Source organism: Salvelinus namaycush, chromosome 30 (assembly GCF_016432855.1).
Source record: "Salvelinus namaycush isolate Seneca chromosome 30, SaNama_1.0, whole genome shotgun sequence".
In the NCBI taxonomy this organism is placed as follows: Eukaryota; Metazoa; Chordata; class Actinopteri; order Salmoniformes; family Salmonidae; genus Salvelinus; species Salvelinus namaycush.
Window position 1 is genome coordinate 26,225,471 of NC_052336.1, and position 23,906 is coordinate 26,249,376.

Sequence of the window (23,906 nt, forward strand, 5' to 3'; positions counted from 1 at the left end):
AGATTTGCAATGTCCCTGCCCTCACCTACAAAGTCATTCATTTAGTTAGGCCTTAAGATTATTCCCACTGTCCTCACAAAAATATTGGTTCATCAACTCTTAACACAAAATATGATCACTTTGACAAAGATGGCATCTTTTAAAACATTTGTAAGATGTCCCACAACTAGGAGTGGTTGCACTTCAGTACATATAAAGCATCCACTGTGAGCAGTTCCTCTGAGGGTATCTTTACCATAATCCACATATACATACAGTATTACCAGCAGGGTCAGTGGGATACAGAACACCCGGAATCACAATGTTGTGTAGATGTAAACACACAATACTATTTAGAACAAAAAATACAAAGACCAGAACACATGTCAACATTTCTAAAAGTCCTTCATCCCAGACACATTCAGTACAATCTTGCACATATGAACAGGCTACATCTCCATAAATGTGAATTCAATGTTCCTTGCTCTGTTTGTCTGTACCAAAACAAAAAAATACAGGAAGTTAAATTGACTGCGAGGGTGTTTAATGAAATAAGATATGTGATTATGTATGCTATATAAGATGAATAAGATCACACATTCAACTGAGATACATTGGTGTGCCATTCTGTGAATGAGTATACCACGGACCCAATTATTAAGGCGGCAACATCTTTTGACAAATGTATGTGTTGCCACATTTAAGTTTCAAACAGACAATAGAACAGAAATTATGAGTCAGCCAATACCTGAGATGTGCTATGGACGCTGACCTCGACCAGCACCCGTTTATCAGTATTTCGTTCAATTATCAAACGTACCACCATGTTAGTAACGTACCACTGTGCAATTTGTCTGTCACTCACTAGGCCAGATATACTATAGGTACAACACCTATAAACGTCACATTCGTACTCTTTAACCGTTTACAAATAGCACCCACACCAACTACATTGCCTACAGAAAGTATTCACACCTCTTGACCTTTTCCACATTTAGTTGTGTTACAGCCTGAATTTCAATAAATTAGCAAAAAAAAAAGGAAAAACCTGTTTTCACTTTGTCATTATGGGGTATTGTGTGTAGATGGGTGAGACAAAATCTATTTAATCCATTTTGAATTCAGACTAACACAAAATGTGGAATAAGACAAGGGGTGTGAATATTTTCTGAAGAAACTGTAAATCATAATTTTTTTGGGTAAAAAACAAATACCTTCAATCTTCCTTCAAAAGTCCATGTGGTTCGGTGTTGTGTATTAGTGAGATACACTGAGGATGGTTACTTTACATATTCTACAGAGAGAGAGAGACAACTGCACTGTAATGGCATTGTGGAACTGAACTGTGTTGGGAATGTGTTTCAGGAGTATCGGAGTTTATAAACGTAATAACCGGTTGACCTGCCGTAACGAATAGGCCTAAGCTTTTGGTCCTTTTTTTCTTCAAGTTCATGTTAAAAAAAAATATCAATCAATTGAATTTATTAAATTGTTGTTCTCTTTGTGTGTCAGATCTGTAGTGTTAAAAAATAATAATCCATATCTAAAACAGACAGTGCTACCTGTACGTATTGCAAATAAAACAACCACCAAACCCTGTACAGTATGTGCTGGTGGCCATAGATACCAAGTCACACAGTCAAGAGCATTTACCAAACACTGATGCAAGACTTCAAACCAAGCTGAATTCAAAACCAGAAAAACACTTCATTAATATCAAATCAATGCTCTTGATGACCGTCGACAGAGGTAGATCTCTGAGCCAGTCTGTGTATTGGTACACTCATGGGGATAAGGCTCTGGGTCCAGGCCTTGAGGCACTCTCGCCAAGGGAGAACCACAAGTAAAGAGGCTGCAGTGCTCATCCATGGAGTGGGTACAGTGATTGGTTCTGTCACTAGGGGGTAGTCGGAGAGAGGGTATGGTAGGATAGAAGCCCTAAATGTCAGTCTTGGTCTCAGAATGTCACCTCCATCAGGCCAGGTCAGGCCGTGCCTCCATCTCTCCCCGGGAGGCAGTGCGGGCTCGCATGTACTCACTGGTCTGGACCGCCACTGAGCGCCCGTCACCCATACGCCATCTCTTCACCGCCAGGAAGGTGTTCACAGCGTACACACACGTCACCAGGAAGCCAAAGACCTACACAGGAAGTTACAGAAACATGATTCAACACAACAGAATTTATGTTACTATGATCTTAAAATAAATGTAGGTTTCCAAGAAGTACAGGAGGAAATGACACCTCCCTCCAGTCCTTCCTAATATTCCCAGTAGTAAATACATCTCAAATAGGGACTACTTTATAATTACAGCAAGACATTTAGCCAATTAAACAGTAACACACAAAGTGTCTAATCTCTCTCCAAATCGCAGCCCTTTATACAGTCTACGCCCCTAAAGAAATAGACAAGAGTGGAAGTCAACAAATACACACCTCCCACGACTCCCTCCATCCCTCCCCAGCAGGAGAGCCCAGGGATTTAACTGGCCCATTCCAGGCCTGAAAAAGCCCAGGATGTTTAATAGAAACTTCCTGCTGAGAACATCTGTACCATAAACGACTCAGCACAAATCCCCAGGCCACCGGCCGGGCGCCCGTAGTGCACAGTTCTGCTGATCCAGCCTCATGCACAACCACAGGAATCAAGGGACCAGCAGTATGTACGAGGGCGTGCATGCTTTCTTACGTGTAAGGAAACAAGTCAGCCTTGCCAGACAATTCACATAATCTGCAAGAGATCATGGAGCGAGCGGTGCAGAGAATGAGAGGGAGAGACATCGAAATTAGGTTGAGGGTTACAAAGAGGGTTAATAGTCAAAAGAGAAAGAGACCGAGAGAAAGAGAAAGGTAGAGCGAAAAAGAGAATGAAACAGAGAGCGAAACGAGAGAGAAACCAATGAGGTGTGACCTCGCGCTCTCCTCTCTCCAACCAGGGGATTGGGGCTGAACTCCAGAGTAAACGTCCATGTCACAGCTCAGAGCTGACAAGACAGGAATCAGAAATCAGCTCATAACCTCCAGGGAGGGACTGAATCAGTAAATAGTGTGGATGTGGCAGCAGCAGGGTGGCCAATGGAGCCATGAACATTCACTGTGGCTCTGCTCACATCATCAAGCTCTCAGCACTTCCCTGAACACTTTGCACCTGGGCTGGCCAATTACTGCCTGGCCAACTGATCCTCAAACCTCACACACTGTCAAGCAGCTTGATGTAGCAGCAATTCTATTTTGGATTTATTATACCGTAGGTGGGGAGGAAATGCCATATTGACTTGGTGAAATGCAGTTCAGGCTACCTTCCACAGGGAGGCAGCAGTTAACAGGAAATGCAGTATAACGTGGACAGACAAAGAAAGGAAAATCAACAGAAAAACTTCAGGGAGGCTTGTAGCTAATAGCTAAATGTCTTGCATTCGATTTGATTATTGAACATATCTCTGAACATTACATTTTGTAGTAAAGGTCTCTGATGTATATTTTAGATGCATATAGGCAACTCTTCAAACAACAGAAATCCAGTGGGTCATGTAACACCAGCCACTGTTCTTTGCGTAGCACAATAATGGATCAAAGAACTCTTTCACAGAGAGAGGGGCGTAGGGAAGGGAGGATGAGGGGGTGAAAGGAGAAAGACCAGACCTCAGCCCATGTTTCAGTGGTGTACATCTGAGACAGATTGATAAACAGGGTGGTCACTCCCGAGAAGGCCCGGGTCAGGGGTCACAAGGGAGTGACCAGGATGAGGATGCAGTGGGGCGGGACTGGGAACCCACCACTGCTGCGATCTCGGCACCGGACTTGTGGTTGAGAGCAGCCAGGACCACAGAAGCCAGGAAGAAGAAGAAGGTGCTGGCTGCAGTGTTGACCAGGTCCTGTGGCGACAGACAGACAGACCATGCATATTAATTAACAGGTCATGTTTAGACTGATAGTTACTGTACATATTGTAAGTAGCAAGGAGTTAGTACTAGCTTCTCTCACCATGTTGTGCAGAGACAATGTTGAGTAATGTTCCAGGGTCATATGATATAACAACTTTAAAAACCATCCCCACCCAAAAAGAAAACAAAAAACAGCAGTGTTTCTCAAAGGAACCTCAGATCACTCATCCAGCAATTATTTACAATGAATGTCAATGTCCGCCCCCCCCCCCAAAAAAGATAACAAGAATAAACAAAAACTCTGTTGGTCACATGCGCTGAATACAACAAGTGTAGACTTTACTGTGAAATGCTTACTTACAAGCCCTTAACCAACAGTGCAGTTCAAGAAGAAGAAAATATTTACCAAGTAGACTCAAATAGAATAATAAAAGCTACCCATCTAGCGGTTAAAACCACACACACATTTTTTGATCTGATAGAAAGTGGTAACTCTGTGGTGTCCAGCTCTAATGGGAGAGAGTGACAGACGGGTGGATAGATGGATAGATGGATAGATGGATGGATGGATGGATGGATGGATGGATGGATGGATGGATGGATGGATGGATGGATGGATGGATGGATGGATGGATGGATGGATGGATGGATGGATGGATGGATGGATGGATGGATGGATGGATGGAGATGAGAAGGGTGGCCTGAGGCTTGGTGGAGCGTGGGTCTTTTATTGGGCAGGATGTAGTTCTTATGAACAGGAGACAGGGGGCGTAAAATGTCTTCTGTATACCACCCCTGCCTTGTATCAACACAACTGATTGGCTCAAATGCATTAAGAAGGAAAGAAATTCCACAAATTAACAAGGCACACAATAATTTGAATGCGTTCCAGGTGACTACCTAATGAAGCTGGTTGAGAGGATACCAAGAGTGTGCAAAGCTCTCATCAAGGCAAAGGGTGGCTATTTTGAAGAATCTCAAATATTAAATATATTTTGATTTGTTTAACACTTTCTTGGTTACTACATGATTCCATATGTGTTATTTCATAGTTTTGATGTCTTCATTATTATTCTACAATGTAGAAAATAGTAAAAATAAAGAAAAACCCTGGAATGAGTAGGTGTGTTCACACTTTTGACTGGTACGGTATGCTCATGCTCTATTTCAGAATTGTAATATTTAAATAACATATTAAGATATCATTTTTGGAGTTTCTGTCATATCAAAGTTGCATATTTGGAGTCTCTGTAACCCACACCATTGTCATACTTGTCAATCCATCAGCTATCTAAATGTTTGGAAGTGTTTGTACTGTTCTCTTGTTCTCTGTTGATAGTAATTGGCGCTGAAGCCAATCACTGAAGGTCCTTGTACAAAGATCTGATTATTCACATGAACGTAGGACACTGTATCTCCGTGAGCTTTCAGTATGTGTTGTTCTGGCTGGCTGACCAGTTCTTCAGTGCTTAATAAATGTTTCAGCATGACTGGGGCAAGGCCCCCCATGTGAATTGTTGTGATGGGAGTCATAACCCACATCGTCTCACATGACACCAACTCTCTCCCACAGACTCATTGGCCAAACCAGACTCAAGACTGAAGACTAGACAAGCGAGACCCTCAGAACCAGAATACTGGCCAAACCAGACTCAAGTCTCCCTTTTTTGCACCAACACACATGTACAGCTCAGACCACCAAACCACACATACACTGGAATCAATCAGAGACAAATCAAGCCTGAGTCTCACACTTGGCTTCAGATGTAGGGCAAATCCTCTAATGCCTCACTCCCTGTATATGCAGTCTGTATGTGTGGCAGGTATAGAGTGTGTCTGAGTTTGATCCACTCGGCAAGATGTGTGAAAAGAAAGCAAACGGTGCTCAGTGGGATGTAAAACTGTGAAAAGTGCTGTTTTTCCTGGGGTTTAATCGGTCTGATGTGTTTCTACAGCGGCACTAGGCTATCTTGTCGAGCTGGATCTCCCACTGGACACACCACCATCACCAACACAATAGTAACAGCACAGCATACACTGGTCCAACTGGAGTTACTGGACTGATTTATCAGCGTCAATACTGCCATGCTCCCTCTACTACACACACCAGATCCATCTCACCCTAGATCCAGCTCACCCTCAGATCCAGCTCACCCTCAGATCCAGCTCACCCTCAGATCCAGCTCACCCTCAGATCCAGCTCACCCTCAGATCCAGCTCACCCTCAGATCCAGCTCACCCTCAGATCCAGCTCACCCTCAGATCCAGCTCACCTCAGATCCAGCTCACCTCAGATCCAGCTCACCCCAGATCCAGCTCACTTCAGGTCCAGCTCACCCTAGATCCAGCTCACCCTAGATCCAGCTCACCCTAGATCCAGCTCACTTCAGGTCCAGCTCACCCTAGATCCAGCTCACTTCAGGTCCAGCTCACCCTAGATCCAGCTCACTTCAGGTCCAGCTCACCCTAGATCCAGCTCACCCTAGGTCCAGCTCACTTCAGGTCCAGCTCACCTCAGATCCAGCTCACCTCAGATCCAGCTCACCTCAGATCCAGCTCACCTCAGATCCAGCTCACCTCAGATCCAGCTCACCCCAGGTCCAGCTCACCCCAGGTCCAGCTCACCCTAGATCCAGCTCACCCTAGATCCAGCTCACCCCAGGTCCAGCTCACCCTAGATCCAGCTCACTTCAGGTCCAGCTCACTTCAGGTCCAGCTCACCCTAGATCCAGCTCACTTCAGGTCCAGCTCACCCCAGCACAATACTCTCTGGGAGAAACCCTTCCCACATTCCACATGCACAGCAGCGGTTTGTAAAGCAGTAGCAAAAGATGGAGCGCCTGCCTTTAAATACCCCAGTCAAACCACTGCCTCTCGCTTTCTCTCTCTCTCTCTCTGCAGAGTGACACACTTCTCCAACCCCTCCTTCAACTTCAGCCGCGAGGCAGAGAGGCAGGCAGGCCGCTTAGACTTACTGGCTTCTCTGGGAGACGGGGAGATGTCAGCAAGCTCAGCATTTGGCAGAGCAGTCAGGGACTCTCCGGAAGCCAGAAAGTGTGAGTGTGTTAGGAGTGGTCTTTCGATGAGGAGGGCTGTCGAGGCTCTAGTAGCTACATCCCCTTCAAATGGCTCTACCAAATGTTTTCAGCTGCGTGTTTATGCTGATTTAGACAAGGATTAAGGCAACAGGAAGCACGCATATCCAGACAAACTCTCTGAAGTGGGAGTAGACTTCATGGAATAAGAGTTACCAAAAACACATTACAGAATACATTCAGTTCAACACTCTTTTCGGGGGGGGGGGATAAAATCGATAAAAAGAGAAGCATAATTATTGCATGTCTTCCGCTTGGGTGGCAAAATACAGGGCTAAAACAACTGCAGTGAAGAACTTTTCCTGGAACACCCTCTGAGATAACTGAGTGAAAATAAATTGAATGTAAGAGAGGAGGGCTGTGCGAGCACAACAGGTTAATCACAATAGCAATGAATGGACCCTGCTAGGTAAAACAGCACGGGGTCTGACAGAGACGTGCCTCGGAACAAACAGCAGAAACTACTAACGCACACACAAACAGGGCGGCATTGCACACTATTTCAACAGATGCCAAGATTCAAGGAAAATAAACCATACAGCTACATATTCAAGAGGAATGCACTGTGTCTCATGTTTAATCAGTAGTCAAGCAAAGTAAATAAATAATACGTCGTTTGTGATTTGCCACAGGCTCATCCATCAAAACAGAAACCTTCGCTCCACTCAAGCCAATACACTGCCTGATTTCCATAAGGAGCTGGCACAGCAGGATCTGCAGTAGTGAGAAGGGGATAACCTGCAAACCAGATCAGCATACAGTATGCTCTCACACTCAGACGGGAGACTCTACTTGGCACATTGTCAAAGATCCAGTCAAGAGGCCACTTCAGGTTCTCCCACAGGCTGCTATTCCACTCGTGCATGTACTGAGATTTCTGTTCCCAGCCTCCTCGTTTCTGAGCAAAAACTTTCCCAGCATTCATTGGGCCAGCACTCACCCACATTGAAAACTGGCAGTGTGTATGGTCACCCTTCTCTGTGCTGTCTCTCCCTGGCATGACAGTTGGTCATTTGAAAGTCTTTGTGCGGAGAAACAACAGAGCAAGCCAGCTGAGACAATGCATGGCCGTTGTGGCATGGCCGTTGTGGCAACGCCACAAAAAGAGAGCCAGTCTCTGCCTAGCACAAGACAGACCAACGGCACAATGCCACCCAATCCAGAGACACGGCGTCACACAGATCACCAGGGGGGCAGGGAGAGAAAAAGAACACTAATAATACTGAACTCACTCCCCTCAGCTAGAGCCAACAATGTATCTGAATAATCAAATGGCCTCTAACCAAATATGACATTCCCAGGAGCCTTCACTCACCAACTCTTCGTAAAGGTTACCTCAGAGAGCTTTATGATGAAGCCCAAGGCTGTGCTCATTTTCTTAGGTGAGGGAACAGCTCCCCTATATTCCCAAGACAGCAATAGAGCATTACCAAACATACCACCAAAAACACAGGGTTGAGATGACAGGATCAAATAGCACATCATTAGAATGAGATATGGACATATTGAATTATGGAGATACAAAGATGTTGTGTTGACATGGTGCACTGTTGCCATCTTTTTCGAAGGGTCCAGCATACCCGCACCTGACATTTGCTACGACTGCATTTTTTAAAACTCATTTGTCACCCACATTTTATAGGCAAGTGCACTTTCAGCACATTCAGTTTACCCTCAGTTCAACTGATCAACTTTTATTTGATCAAACGTCATGTCAAGTTGCTCTCATACCTATATAATAACACTGTATTTAAACTGGTCACAACTTTAGTCTCAAAACAAAGAGACCAACCCTTATCGACATCTGAACCAGACTCTTGCCTCCAGTAAGAGGATGTGATTGGTCAGTGTGTGTAGGTGGTATACACACCGTCAGGCTCCAGTTGACGTGGGGCACTTTGGTGTGCAGACTCAGGCTGAAGATGAGGAGGAGGACGCCGGTGACTACAAAGGCACTGCAGCTGACAAACTCAAAGAAGTAGACCCCTCCGCAGGGTAGGCACAGCATGATGGTCTCTATGCAGATGAAGGCTATGAGGGCCAAGGCCTGCAGAGAGGGAGGAGGAAGAGGGACAGGTTAAGGACAGCCTTAAAATAAACTATAAACATACAGTCCTACAGTAGAGTGGGTGGTAGAGAGTGTGTCGTTATGATACTACCCACATCAACCCATACAAATCCATTCAGTCAGAAGGAGTACAGCCAACGTTCGTGAAAACCACAATTGACACAGGACAGCTTACGTTTTAATATTGTTCATTCATAATTTGAGGCATGCCAGGGGTTAGCCATGTAGTCATGATAACTACATATCAACTAGTGACACTAACCACGTTTCTTTCACCGTACACCAACGTTTCCATAACTTTGATGAGACTGAGGTGACTAGTGCTGATGGAGTGGCGTTGCCTTGAGAAGTGAGTGAGAGGAGCCCACAACCTCATTGTGAACAGTTAACTGATATATTTTCCCTCCCATTCATCACTCCGCCACAGTGATGGGGGAGAACTCGGAGGTTAATGTGTTATTTAGGGTTTCCGTTGTAATCAGCCCGACTCTCCACAAACCTCAGACCAGCAGATTACAGGTTGGTCCGCGTGAGCCTGAGGGAGACGGAACCACCGCCATCACCACGCATACATATTCCAGGCTTTGTCCCATCTGGGCCGGGCTCAGACCGGATCTAGTTGCCTGACAGATCTAAATAAAGAATCTGTTCCTTCTGGGATAATGGGCCCAGTCCAGCTTGTATCATCAAAAATGTATGAGCTCTGTGACAGGAAGTCTGAGAATTACAGGCATGCTAATGCACACACTTAGCACCCTTGCCATGTATACATTCACACCACCTTGAGAAAGCTAAAAGGTGGCTAATGGACCATTCCCTAGTCACATCACTCAGTGCCAGAGGAAGATAGAAAGAAAGAGAACTATTTTGGTATCATCACTCTTACGTATGCACGCGCACGCACACACACACACACACACAGAATCTCTTTCCTTCTCTCTCTCCTCCCACCACTTTTGAAAAAGCCCGTTCCTAAGGGGAGCTTTCAGGTGTCTTATGCAGATGCGTGGTTTCACAGCTTTGACAAGGAAGTCACATGACTTCATGACAGTCTACGGCTCCCCACATGGACTTGGGACAGCCAAGCGTCTGAGGATCTGCTTATGGCCAGAACTCTAAAAGATTTAGGATTTAACCTAAAGAATCCATCCCTAACAAGCCTTATCAAGAAGCCATGAGACACCCAGATTTGCACACGCGTACACTTCATGCTGTTTCTATAATGTATGACCTGCTCAGATTTCTTGTCTGTTTTCCATGCTCTTTTGAAATGCAGATTGATCCAGGCCTCTCTGTGAAGAGCCAGCTCCTGTTTTGTACTGGTTAAATGGAAAGGGTGATTGACAGACAACGATTTCCATGGCAACAGTGGGACTTGAATATGCAGATTCACCTCCCTTTTAAGCCGTGATATTATCTTTAGAGAGAGAAAAACATCTCGCCTCTGTACAATTATCTGTAATGGCGTTGGAGACAATATGAATCCTATGATTTATGTGTAAAGAATTACCATAATTATGAAGTTGGACAAAACACCAATCCATCTGTAATATTAAAAATGTTTATGAAAACAAAACTCATTTTCTATAAAATATGTTGGCGCAGTGTCAACGCCCAATCCATCCCGTCTTTTTCTGGGTCAAACACGCTGCTGATCAGAAGCCACTCTTTCCTCTCCATCCAAGTCATATATTATCCTGAAGAACAAGTTTGTGATACCGTGAGGATGAGTTAATCATCCATCTGACAACAACAGTTTTCTATAGAATAGAGCAATATTGTCAACGTCAGAATTTGCTGTAAAACTGGCATCTTAGTTGCCTGAGATAGAAGACAACGGACATGATAAGTGCAGGGAGTAAACCAAACAGTATATTGGACCAGATGCTGATGGGAGCAGCAGGGAGGCAGCTGTTCCTTCTGACCAGCTCCCCTCCTTTCCTCACCTCTTCTCTCTAGCCCCGGGCTGTTTCTTAAACCTGTCAGCCCGGTTAATGAACAGAACAGGGGACTGCAACAGGGCTTCTCATCACAACACTCCTCTGTTTCTGACACGTAGAGTTGTTGAGGCAGGAGAGCGCTTAGGCTACACTCCTGATAGGTTCTCTGGCTAACCACCCTTCACACGTTACACATCTGCTGCAATTACAGCCTTGCGAAGGCCAAACACTGCACTCAATCTCACGCGGACATGCGCAGTCACGCGCATACAGACGTATTACTATTTCAGAGCGGCAAATCTTTGTCAAGGCCACACTTACAGTAGGTACCCTCTGCGAGGGATTCATTCGGGCCTATGTCTTTCTCTGTGGCAGCCAACTGACACCGCATTAGAGCGGTGTTTGCCTGGGTACACACAGCGTGACATAACAACATGGACGTGTCCAGACTGGGGGTGGAGGGTGGATGCAGTGGATGAAGTCATCGCTGAGTTGTGATAAAAGCAGCCCTTCCCTGGCCCAGTGTGGAGCAGGTGTCAGACAGGGAGGGGGGAGGGGATGGGGTTACTATGCATGCTGGGTAAGTGTGTAACTAATGATTATATGTCAACCCCCCCACCCTTCTTCAAAACCTCCCATTCTTCATCTCTGGGATTAGGTACATTGTGAGTTGCTTGCAATGGCCACTTGGGAGTCAGATCCCAGTCTTGTTCACCATCTGTTGTGGCCAGAAAATTAACGGAGGTAGGCATCACGACACAGACTGCACTCCAACGACCTTTGATCAGCGGTGTCCTGTGCATTTCGTTCCCGGCCTAAATGTCTCATAGAAATCTGTGCAAAAATAACCGTTTTTCGCCTGTTTCTTGACCCCAGAGATGTCTGTAGAGCCAGAAACTCCGCCTATCATGTGTGTTTGTTAAAGACCAGTCTGAGAGAAACCCTAGAACACAACACACAGTCTCTCCAGAATGGGAAGTGCTAGCTGACACGGAGCAGCATCTGGTAAATTCATTTAGCTCCATACACAGCCTACAAAAAGGGCCTTCAATAATATTTAACTTTCCCTTGTTAAATCGCCACACAAAAAATATCTACATTACAAGGTCCATTGACACAACTGAATAGCTATGTAACAACTTAATCCAAACGGCAACACTCTACAAAAGAGATCAAAAGGGAGTTTTATTTTGGTATTATAAAGGCCACGGTGTAAATTACATTATAAACAGTACAAAAAGGAGGGACTGTCAAAATCTGATTGGTAAGAGCTGATTGGGTAAGAGCTGACTGGGTAAGAGATGATTGGGTTAGATGACTTGAGCTCTGTGGAAATGCTTAGAGGAGATGAGATTCACAAAAAGCCTGTTGTCACGAGACTTTTCACATCCGTGTAAAGTTTCATCATAGACTGACACAAAGAAAGGTTCTCTGAAAGTGATAGCGCCAGTATCCTGGTACTACTGTTTCTCCCAGTAACACCAAGTCAACCTCAGGCCTTCAGAGTGTTTATGTTACAACAACCTCTACGGGACCAGAGACCAAGAGGGTGTGGCTGTAGGGAACAGTTCCCATAGTAAAGTCCTTAGGAGAGGTAAACATGCTGACTGGAAGAGGGTTTCACCTCAACTTAACTAATGTGACATATACTATACACACAACCCTCCTGATTTGACCAGCAAGGTTAGCACCGAACATTCCTCTTTACTAGCCCATAAAAGTATGCTTTTTGATTTATAGCTGAAATCGTATATGATTTTATGTAACTGAATAGCCTATTAGGGAAGGATAACTTTTCATCATCAACCCTCCCTTTAAACTAGGCTTAAGTCCATTATCACTAGTTTAATTTAGTTCAACAATATCAAATCATCAACTCTGCACTAATGCGGATTGAACTGGGATGATCCATTTATATTGAGAGTGCTCTTGTTCAGGGAAAAACTGGGCACATTTGCAGATGAGTTACAATGAGTGGTGTTTTGAGGATTAAATAGTAAAACGCAAGACCTCAGCAGTTCCCTGTGAGGCCCTTCAAGTCAGTCAATCATTGTCCAGTGGAAAAGGCTGTGGCATACATGCACTCCAAGGTCAACTGACAGTCAAACCCGAGCTTAAACATGGGAGCTCTGCTATTGTAAAACTATTATGGTCAACCTTGAGCATATTTCCTCATTGAGCTGCCGTGAGTAAATGAATGTGTTATCAACTCCTCTGTACTACCCTAAAAAAAGTAAGAGATAAGAATAACAAATCATTACAGAGCAGCAGTAAATAACAATAGCGGGGCTATATACAGGGGGTACCGGTACAGAGTCAATGTGTCAATGTGCTGGGGACACCGGTGTCGAGGTAATTATGTACATGTAGGTAGCAGCAGCGTAGGGTAGCCATTTGTGGGTAGCCATTTGATTAGCTGTTCAGGAATCTTATGGCTTGGGGGTAGAAGCTGTTCAGAAGCCTCTTGGACATAGACTTGGCCCTCCGGTACAGCTTGCCGTGCGGTAGCAGAGAGAACAGTCTATGACTAGGGTGGCTGGAGTCTTTGACAATTTTTAGGGCCTTCCTCTGACACCGCCTGGTATAGAGGTCCTGGATGGCAGGAAGCTTGGCCCCAGTGATGTACTGGGCTGTACGCACTACCCTCTGTAGTGCCTTGCAGTCGGAGGCCGAGCAGTTGCCATACCAGGCAGTGATGCAACCCGTCAGGATGCTCTCGATGGTGCAGCTGTAAAACCTTTTGAGGATCTGGGGACCCATGCCAAATCTTTTCAGTCCCCTGAGGGGGAATAGGTTTTGTCGTGCCCTCGTCACGACTGTCTTGGTGTGCTTGGACCATGTTAGTTTGTTGGTGATTTGGACGCCAAGGAAATTGAAGTTAGGGCTGTGTGATATGGCCTAAAAGTAATATCTCAATTTTTTTCAGAGGTTTGAACGATTCATGATATATATCTCGATCATTTTGATTGAAAATGTGTTAATTTGTTATAATTAAAACAGCCTGTGGATATTTGCTATTGGATTGTCAGAATGACACAACTACTAACACAGCCTACAGCTGGTCTGAACATAACTTTTTGAATGCACTTGAATTATCTAATGTCACACTTACCGATGGCGAGGTGAAGACAGTGCCCAAAGCACTGCAGGCGGGTCCAGTTGTTCAAGACCAATGCTTTTATCATTTTACTCCTGCTGTCAGTTGTCATGCACACCTGTCGGTCTTCGCTCATCTTCCACGATGCCAGAGAGTCTTTGAGACCCTGGGCTATTACTTCACCCGTATGATCATCGGGGAAGTAAGACGTCTGGAGGCAGACATTTAGCAATTTCCAGTCTTCCTTTATGTAGTGGACTGTCAAACTTAGGTATGGCTCTGACGTTCTGCTTGACCATAGATTGGCTGTGGTGGAAAAATATGACACACTAGCCAGCTTCTCTTTCGCGGGTAGCAGTGTATAATCGCGGCAGGGCTTCTTCCGTGAAATACTTGCGGCTTGGCCACTGATATTTGTGGTCAACTGTACCTAGCAGCTTTATAAAGCCTGGCTTTTCTACTGTAAAAAAATAGGACCATATCTTTCACTATGTAATAGGTCACTGCATCCGTTACCTCCTTCCACCTCAAACTTTTCTTGTCATAAGGGATTACGTTTGAAAAAGATGCGGCTATGGTAGTTTGTCTTTTAGCAGACGTTTTGGGAATCGGGCGACTGGAATTGGCATTGCGTAGTCTCACGCGTTCCTCCCATTCCACCGTGTGTTTCAGTTGCAGGTGATGGGAGAGGTTGGTTGTGCTGCTGCTTTTCGTTGCAATTGTCTTTCGACACATTTTGCGCAGGACATTCGTTTGCTTAACATCAGACCTCTTAAACCCACACCACTTCCATATTACTGAAAACAGCCCTTTTTGGGGATGATTTCATCCTCACGAGAGGCTGAGCTGGCTTCCTCACTTTCCATTTTGGTGGAATTCTTACCGGCGCTACACTTCTCCGGCGTGGTTACAATTTGTGACAGGCTGTCTAGGGTTGTGATTGGTGGATAACCTCTGTGCACCTGTTCTCATGTAATTGGGACATGACTCGACAGTGGGCTGACAGAGAAGAGACAGTGAGATGCTGCATTTGTAGAACGTTAAAACATTATAACAGAACCTCGATTCTTTGCGATATACATTTTCCATATCGCGCTAAAACATAAACTCGAATATATAAAAAAAACACTTGATATATCGCCCAACTTGAAGCTCTCAACCTGCTCCACTACAGCCCCGTCGCTAAGAATGGGGGCCTGCTCAGTCCTCCTTTTCCTGTAGTCCACAATCATCTCCTTTGTCTTGATCACGTTGAGGGAGAGGTTGTTGTCCTTGCACCACACGGTCAGGTCTCTGACCTCCTCCCTATAGGCTGTCTCATCGTTGTCGGTGATCAGGCCTACCACAGCTGTGTCATCAGCAAACTTAATGATGGTGTTGGAGTCATGCCTGGCAGTGCAGTCATGAGTGAACAGGGACTGAGCACGCACCCCTGAGGGGCCCCCATGTTGAGGATCAGCGGGGCGGATGTGTTGTTACCTACCCATACCACCTGGGGGCAGCCCGTCAGGAAGTCCAGGATCCAGTTGCAGAGGGAGGTGTTTAGTCCCAGGGTCCTTAGCTTAGTGATGAGCTTTGAGGGCACTATGGTGTTGAATGCTGAGTTGTAGTCAATGAATAGCATTCTCACATAGGTGTTCCTTTTGTCCAGGTGGGAAAGGGCAGTGTGGAGTGCAATAGAGATTGCATCATCTGTGGATCTGTTGGTGCGGTATGCAAATTGGAGTGGGTCTAGGGTTTCTGGGATAATGGTGTTGATGTGAGCCATGACCAGCCTTTCAAAGCATTTCATGGCTACAGACTAGAGGTCGACCGATTAATCGGAATGGCCGATTAATTAGTGCCGATTTCAAGTTTTCATAACAATCGGTAACTGGCATTTTTGGACACTGATCACGGCCGATTACATTGCACTCCACGTGGAGACTGCTTGGCAGGCTGACTACCTGTTATGCGAGTGCAGCAAGGAGCAAAGGTAAGGTGCTAGCTAGCATTAAACGTATCTTATAAAAACAATCAATCTTAACATAATCACTAGTCATCTACACATGGTTTCCGAGCAGAAATGGAGGAGAACTCACCTCCCTGCGGACCTGGCATCCTTTCACTCCCTCCTCTCTACATTTTCCTCTTCTGTCTCTGCTGCTAAAGCCACTTTCTACCACTCTAAATTCCAAGCATCTGCCTCTAACCCTAGGAAGCTCTTTGCCACCTTCTCCTCCCTCCTGAATCCCCCCCCCCCCCCCTCCTCCCTCTCTGCGGATGACTTCGTCAACCATTTTGAAAAGAAGGTCGACGACATCCGATCCTCGTTTGCTAAGTCAAACGACACCGCTGGTTCTGCTCACACTGCCCTACCCTGTGCTTTGACCTCTTTCTCCCCTCTCTCTCCAGATGAAATCTCGCGTCTTGTGACGGCCGGCCGCCCAACAACCTGCCCGCTTGACCCTATCCCCTCCTCTCCTCTCTTCTCTTCTCCAGACCATTTCCGGAGACCTTCTCCCTTACCTCACCCCGCTCATCAACTCATCCTTGACCACTGGCTACGTCCCTTCCGTCTTCAAGAGAGCGAGAGTTGCACCCCTTCTGAAAAAACCTACACTCGATCCCTCCGATGTCAACAACTACAGACCAGTATCCCTTCTTTCTTTTCTCTCCAAAACTCTTGAACGTGCCGTCCTTGGCCAGCTCTCCTGCTATCTCTCTCAGAATGACCTTCTTGATCCAAATCAGTCAGGTTTCAAGACTAGTCATTCAACTGAGACTGCTCTTCTCTGTGTCACGGAGGCGCTCCGCACTGCTAAAGCTAACTCTCTCTCCTCTGCTCTCATCCTTCTAGACCTATCGGCTGCCTTTGATACTGTGAACCATCAGATCCTCCTCTCCACCCTCTCCGAGTTCGGCATCTCCGGCGCGGCCCACGCTTGGATTGCGTCCTACCTGACAGGTCGCTCCTACCAGGTGGCGTGGCGAGAATCTGTCTCCGCACCACGTGCTCTCACCACTGGTGTCCCCCAGGGCTCTGTTCTAGGCCCTCTCCTATTCTCGCTATACACCAAGTCACTTGGCTCTGTCATATCCTCACATGGTCTCTCCTATCATTGCTATGGAGACGACACACAATTAATCTTCTCCTTTCCCCCTTCTGATAACCAGGTGGCGAATCGCATCTCTGCATGTCTGGCAGACATATCAGTGTGGATGACGGATCACCACCTCAAGCTGAACCTCGGCAAGACGGAGCTGCTCTTCCTCCCGGGGAAGGACTGCCCGTTCCATGATCTCGCCATCACGGTTGACAACTCCATTGTGTCCTCCTCCCAGAGCGCTAAGAACCTTGGCGTGATCCTGGACAACACCCTGTCGTTCTCAACTAACATCAAGGCGGTGGCCCGTTCCTGTAGGTTCATGCTCTACAACATTCGCAGAGTACGACCCTGCCTCACACAGGAAGCGGCGCAGGTCCTAATCCAGGCACTTGTCATCTCCCGTCTGGATTACTGCAACTCGCTGTTGGCTGGGCTCCCTGCCTGTGCCATTAAACCCCTACAACTCATCCAGAACGCCGCAGCCCGTCTGGTGTTCAACCTTCCCAAGTTCTCTCACGTCACCCCGCTCCTCCGCTCTCTCCACTGGCTTCCAGTTGAAGCTCGCATCCGCTACAAGACCATGGTGCTTGCCTACGGAGCTGTGAGGGGAACGGCACCTCCGTACCTTCAGGCTCTGATCAGGCCCTACACCCAAACAAGGGCACTGCGTTCATCCACCTCTGGCCTGCTCGCCTCCCTACCTCTGAGGAAGTACAGTTCCCGCTCAGCCCAGTCAAAACTGTTCGCTGCTCTGGCACCCCAATGGTGGAACAAACTCCCTCACGACGCCAGGTCAGCGGAGTCAATCACCACCTTCCGGAGAAACCTGAAACCCCACCTCTTTAAGGAATACCTAGGATAGGATAAAGTAATCCTTCTACCCCCCCCCCCCCCCTTAAAAGATTTAGATGCACTATTGTAAAGTGGTTGTTCCACTGGATATCATAAGGTGAATGCACCAATTTGTAAGTCGCTCTGGATAAGAGCGTCTGCTAAATGACTTAAATGTAAATGTAAATCTAGCTTGTCCTGCGTTGCATATTTCAAGTTTTCATAACAATCAGAAATCTGTATTTTTGGACACCGATTTGTCCGATTATTTTTATTTTTTTACACCTTTATTTAACTAGGCAAGTCAGTTAAGAACACATTCTTATTTTCAATGACGGCCTAGGAACGGTGGGTTAACTGCCTTGTTCAGGGGCAGAATGACAGATTTTTACCTTGTCAGCTCGGGGATTCAATCTTGCAACCTTACAGTTAACTAGTCCAACACTCTAACCACCTGATTACATTGCACTCCACGAGGATACTGCCTGTTACGCGAATGCAGTAAGAAGACAAGGTAAGTTGCTAGCTAGCATTAAACTTATTTTATAAAAAAACAATCAATCAATCATAATCACTAGTTAACTACACATGGTTGATGATATTACTAGTTTATCTAGCGTGACCTGCGTTGCATATAATCGATGCGGTGCGTATTCGCGAAAAAGGACTGTCTTGCTCCAATATGTACCTAACCATAAACGTCAATGCCTTTCTTAAAATCAATACACAAGTATATATTTTTTAAACCTGCATATTTAGTTAATATTGCCCGCTAACCTGGCTCGTTGCAAACTCTGTGAAGACTATTTCTTCCTAACAAAGACAGCCAACTTCGCCAAACGGGGGATGATTTAACAAAAGCGCATTTGCGAAAAAAGCACAATCGTTGCATGACTGTACCTAACCATAAACATCAATGCCTTTCTTAAAATCAATATACAGAAGTATATATTTTTAAACCTGCATATTTTGCAAAAAGAAATCCAGGTTAGCAGGCAATATTAACCAAGTGAAATTGTGTCACTTCTCTTGCGTTCATTGCACGCAGAGTCAGTGTATATGCAACAGTTTAGGCCGCCTAATTTGCCAGAATTTTACGTAATTATGACATAACATTGAAGGTTGTGCAATGTAACAGGAATATTTAGACTTATGGATGCCACCCGTTAGATAAAATACGGAACGGTTCCGTATTTCACTGAAAGAATAAACGTCTTGTTTTCGAGATGATAGTTTCCAGATTCGACCATATTAATGACCTAAGGCTCGTATTTCTGTGTGTTATGTTATAATTAAGTCTATGATTTGATAGAGCAGTCTGACTGAGCGATGGTAGGCACCAGCAGGCTCGTAAGCATTCATTCAAACAGCACTTTCGTGCGTTTTGCCAGCAGCTCGTCGCTGTGCTTCAAGCATTGAGCTGTTTATGACTTCAAGCCTATCAACTCCCGAGATTAGGCTGGTGTAACCGATGTGAAATGGCTAGCTAGTTAGCGGGGTGCGCGCTAATAGCGTTTCAATCGGTGATGTAACTCGCTCTGAGACCTTGAAGTAGTTGTTCCCTTTGCTCTGCAAGGGCTGCGGCTTTTGTGGAGCGATGGGTAGCAATGGTTCGAGGGTGGCTGTTGTCGATGTGTTTGTTCCTTGTTCAAGCCCAGGTAGGGGCGAGGAGAGGGACGGAAGCTATACTGTTACACTGGCAATACTAAAGTGCCTATAAGAACATCCAATAGTCAAAGGTTAATGAAATACAAATGGTATAGAGAGAAATAGTCCTATAATAACTACAACCTAAAACTTCTTACCTGGGAATATTGAAGACTCATGTTAAAGGAACCACCAGCTTTCATATGTTCTCATGTTCTGAGCAAGGAACTTAAACGTTAGCTTTCTTACATGGCACATATTGCACTTTTACTTTCTTCTCCAACACTTTGTTTTCACATTATTTAAACCAAATTGAACAGGTTTCATTATTTATTTGAGGCTAAATTGATTTTATTGATGTATTATATTAAATTAAAATAAAAGTGTTCATTCAGTATTGTTGTAATTGTCATTATTACAAATAAATAAATAAAAATTGGCCGATTAATCGGTATCGGCTTTTTTTGGTCCTCCAATAATCGGTATCGGTTTTGAAAAATCATAATCGGTCGACCTCTACTACAGATGTGAGTGCTACGGGTCGGTAGTCATTTCGGCAGGTTACCTTAGTGTTCTTGGGCACAGGGACTATGGTGGTCTGCTTGAAACATGTTGGTATTACAGACTCAGACAGGGAGAGGTTGAAAATGTCAGTGAAGACACTTGCCAGTTGGTCAGCGCATGCTCGGTGTACACGTCCTGGTAATCCGCCTGGCCCAGCGGCCTTGTGAATGTTGACCTGTTTAAAGGTCTTACTTACATCGGCTGCGGAAAGCGTGATCACACAGTCGTCCGGAACAGCTGGTACTCTCACGCATGTTTCAGTATTACTTGCCTCGAAACAAGCATAGAAGTTATTTAGCTCGTCTGGTAGGCAGCTCTCGGCTGCAAGAATAATAAAGTAATACAGTCACTAGGTCCATGAACCCAACAGGGCTTGGTTGGCAGACATGGTGAAGGTGAGATAATGACATTCAGATGTCCTGCCCAGCGCAGGTATTACATTAGACTGGCATGAATAGGAAAGACTGGAAAGACCTGTCGCATTCACACATGTAATTTATTTATTTATTTAACCTTTATTTATCAATGCAAGTCAGTTAAGAACAAATTGTTATTTACAATGATGGCCTAGGAACAGTGGGCTAACTGCCTTGTTCAGGGGCAGAACGACAGATTTTTACCTTGTCAGCTCAGGGATTCGATCTAGCAACCTTTCGGTTACTGGCCAAACACTCTAACCACTAGGCTACCTGCCGTAATGTCACTGAGAGTTGTGCTGTCTCCACTGCACATTTACATTTGCCCCGGGTAACGGTGGTGAAAGACATGACTTCCTGTATGACCTCAGTCTTTTGTTTGTTTTTATGTAACCAGCTTTCTCCAACTATGACATTGTAATTACATGCTTATTTTTGTCAGTATCATCTGACCGAGAAGTAAACATCCACCTGGGCACAGAGAGTTGCTCTCGGCACAGACTTTACACGCAGGCTACAGATGTCTTTCTCAAAGACATATATCTCCGGTGTGTGTGATTCTCCAGGTACACCTCTCCCACTGTTCTCCTTGTCAGACTGGTACTGTGCCATTTCTGGCTTTGAATCTGGTGAATCCTCTGAACATCAAAACTCGTCGTACAATGAGTTCACTTAAAGAGTCTGTGTGTGTGTGTGTGTGTGTGTGTGTGTGTGTGTGTGTGTGTGTGTGTGTGTGTGTGTGTGTGTGTGTGTGTGTGTTGACCGCTGTACAGCACAACAGAAGCCAAATTACGTTCTATAACCGCTAATGAAGCAATATTCGAACATGGCATCTTCTGAGTAGGGGGCTTAGGTTGTTTCTCTTGTCACTGTATGCACTTAAATACTCCCTTGGTTCCACTGGTTTCCCCCCACTGTGCATACAGTGCTTCATCTGTAGGCTATGTGAGAGCACCATCTCTGACTGAGCAGTTTGGCACCAATAGATGGGACAAAACTCTGGCTGAGACGTTTCCTCTGCAGCTGAATTATCATAGCTTTGGGAGGCATCATCTTCCTTTGTTGTTGTGTTTTCTCCCCTGGTTTTAGGTGTACTGGCTCAAACCCCACATTGAACTATTCTGTTTCCCCTTCCTGTAAACTGCTTAGATTTCATGAAAATAAACTGATTTCATGAAAATAAACAATAGTCATACAATTTTTATAACTGGTTGATATGGAATTATTTCTAGTAGAGGAATTTGTCATTATTTGGGCTACTTCCATTTCAATATTATGTACTGACTTCATGTACATATCTACCTCAAATACCTCGTACACTGACATGGTACTGTTAGTCCCTCTATATTGCGCCATTCTTGTGTATTTTATTTTTAAACTCTGCATTGTTGGGAAGGACTCGGCAGCAAGCGTTTCACGATAAAGTCTTAAACCTGTTGTATTCGGCACGTGAGACAAATTTTGATTTGAAAACATTTGAAAGTGTAGCATATTGGACTGTGGGTGAGCCACATGCAAACTGGGTTACTATTATGTCACTGTGCCTAAAGAACCAGGCCATCTCTCAAAAACAGACAAGCACCGGCTACACGCATACAAATGCAAACACAAGGTTACAACGCACATCATTCAATTAAGTTTTTATATGCACATCTTTAACACTTCAGTCGCCTAGTCATGCAGTCTGTTGAATGGTTTGACTTAATTATTTAACTTACCACTTCAACGGCCTTTAATATGCCAAAGTGTGACTTCAGGTACTCAAAGTCACACCTAATGCCACCCAAAACATTCCTTGAGTGTACGGGCTCGGTGGTGGGCTGGTATGGGCTACTTGCTCCCGAGATCATGGAAGTGTTGGAGGCCTCGCCATGAAACCCCTCCGCCTCCTCACTGTTCCTCATGATTTCACTGTACGCTCCTAACACGCACCGGAACTTTTAGTAGAGTAGCCCAGTGGATTACTCACGGTTGGGCTTTGAAAACAAAAAAACACTTTATGCAATACGCGAAAGGGAAAAAATAAAAACAGCTCACTTTTGATGCGACGATCGCACAAGCTACTTTGTTGTGGCGAACATTTTTTTAAAGGGGTAACAATGCTTATTCCGCGAATATTCCTCGTTGATCAAATGCTGCTTCCATAAAGAATGTGATACAAATTGCCTTACAGCTGCGCACTAGAGTAAGGGACGATTCTGGTTTGTTCTGCACGCACCGAAAACACCTATTCATGGAGTTGGAGAAACAGGCGAGCTACATTCCGCTCCTTTGTGATACTTATGTAAATAACAAAAATCCATCATGGCCAGAATAAACGAGAGATGCCGTTTTTACACCATGGCGTTTGTAGCCAAAAGTTCTGAGCTGAAATACAAATTATGTTACGGTTGCTGTAAATGTAAAGTCTTCGCCCCAAAAAACGGCACATTCCTGTATGCACACGCTTTAAAACGTATTTAAATGCTTGAAGACGCCCATCGGATAGAGTAACTTCTGTTAGTTTAGGGCCCGGGGGCAGTCTTTACTATCCCCGTTGATCTAATTGTAAATAGTGAAGAGCTTTCCCGATGTGTGCATCATCGTTCGCTGATAGATACTGCGTAGGTTTGCCCATGCCATGCAGGGCGCGGAGAGTGGTGGTCTATGATCGTGACGTGTACACAGGTGTACACTGATGACGCTTTGGCAGGTAGGCCCCATCATCTCTATGGCTAGTCCTACGGTATAGTGTTTGCAATAGTACCGCGATTACTGTAACATATTACAGTATTATGTTCATCCACTATGCAGTGGTCGTTTGGAGTGGACAATAGATACCACTAGGCTACACATCTCCAAACAGGCCAATCAACATACATGAAACAGAACAGGCAAAACAAATATGCTCCGACTTTTTAAAAAGGAATAAGTCATAAAATAACCACTGGCTACATTACTTACTCTGACCATCAGAGTAAGTCATATCTACTAAAAGTGATGACAGACATTTAAAAATAAAACAAATAACGACTGATCACTATCATCTGTTCAGCGCCGATGTAGGGCAAGAACAAAAGAATTGCACTTAAGTGTCCTACTGTCCTTGTGTCTGGAAAAACACCACACTGCCATCTCATGGTCAAGGTCAATTTGAAAACCTAAGTACTACAGAGTACTGACCCTGAAAATCACTTGTTAACATGGGCAAGTTAGCAGGGTGATACTTTTACTGCACTTCCACTTACAGTCCATTCACTTGCTACTCAGTCACAACCAGTAGGTTGAGGGGTTTGATAAAATGACTCACCAATATGTA

General features: G+C 45.0%; 1 protein-coding gene across 3 annotated transcripts; it reads right to left on the reverse strand.

Moving 5' to 3' along the window:
- Positions 1–1,053: 1,053 nt before the first annotated feature.
- Positions 1,054–23,207, reverse strand: LOC120024872 (CKLF-like MARVEL transmembrane domain-containing protein 4). 3 transcript variants are annotated; one of them, XM_038969205.1, is made up of 4 exons: positions 22,327–23,206; positions 8,827–9,003; positions 3,754–3,852; positions 1,054–2,118 (listed from the first exon to the last, which is right to left on the reverse strand). In XM_038969205.1, the coding sequence occupies exons 1-4, from the start codon at positions 22,510–22,512 to the stop codon at positions 1,954–1,956; spliced, it is 627 nt and encodes a 208-aa protein (XP_038825133.1). In that variant the 5' UTR covers positions 22,513–23,206; the 3' UTR covers positions 1,054–1,953. The 3 variants fall into 3 exon arrangements, 2 of the variants coding, with proteins under 2 accessions (XP_038825133.1, XP_038825135.1); XR_005472954.1 differs by having other exon boundaries at positions 2,028–2,118; positions 3,620–3,852; positions 22,327–23,207; XM_038969207.1 differs by lacking the exon at positions 3,754–3,852 and having other exon boundaries at positions 22,327–23,207.
- Positions 23,208–23,906: the final 699 nt, after the last annotated feature.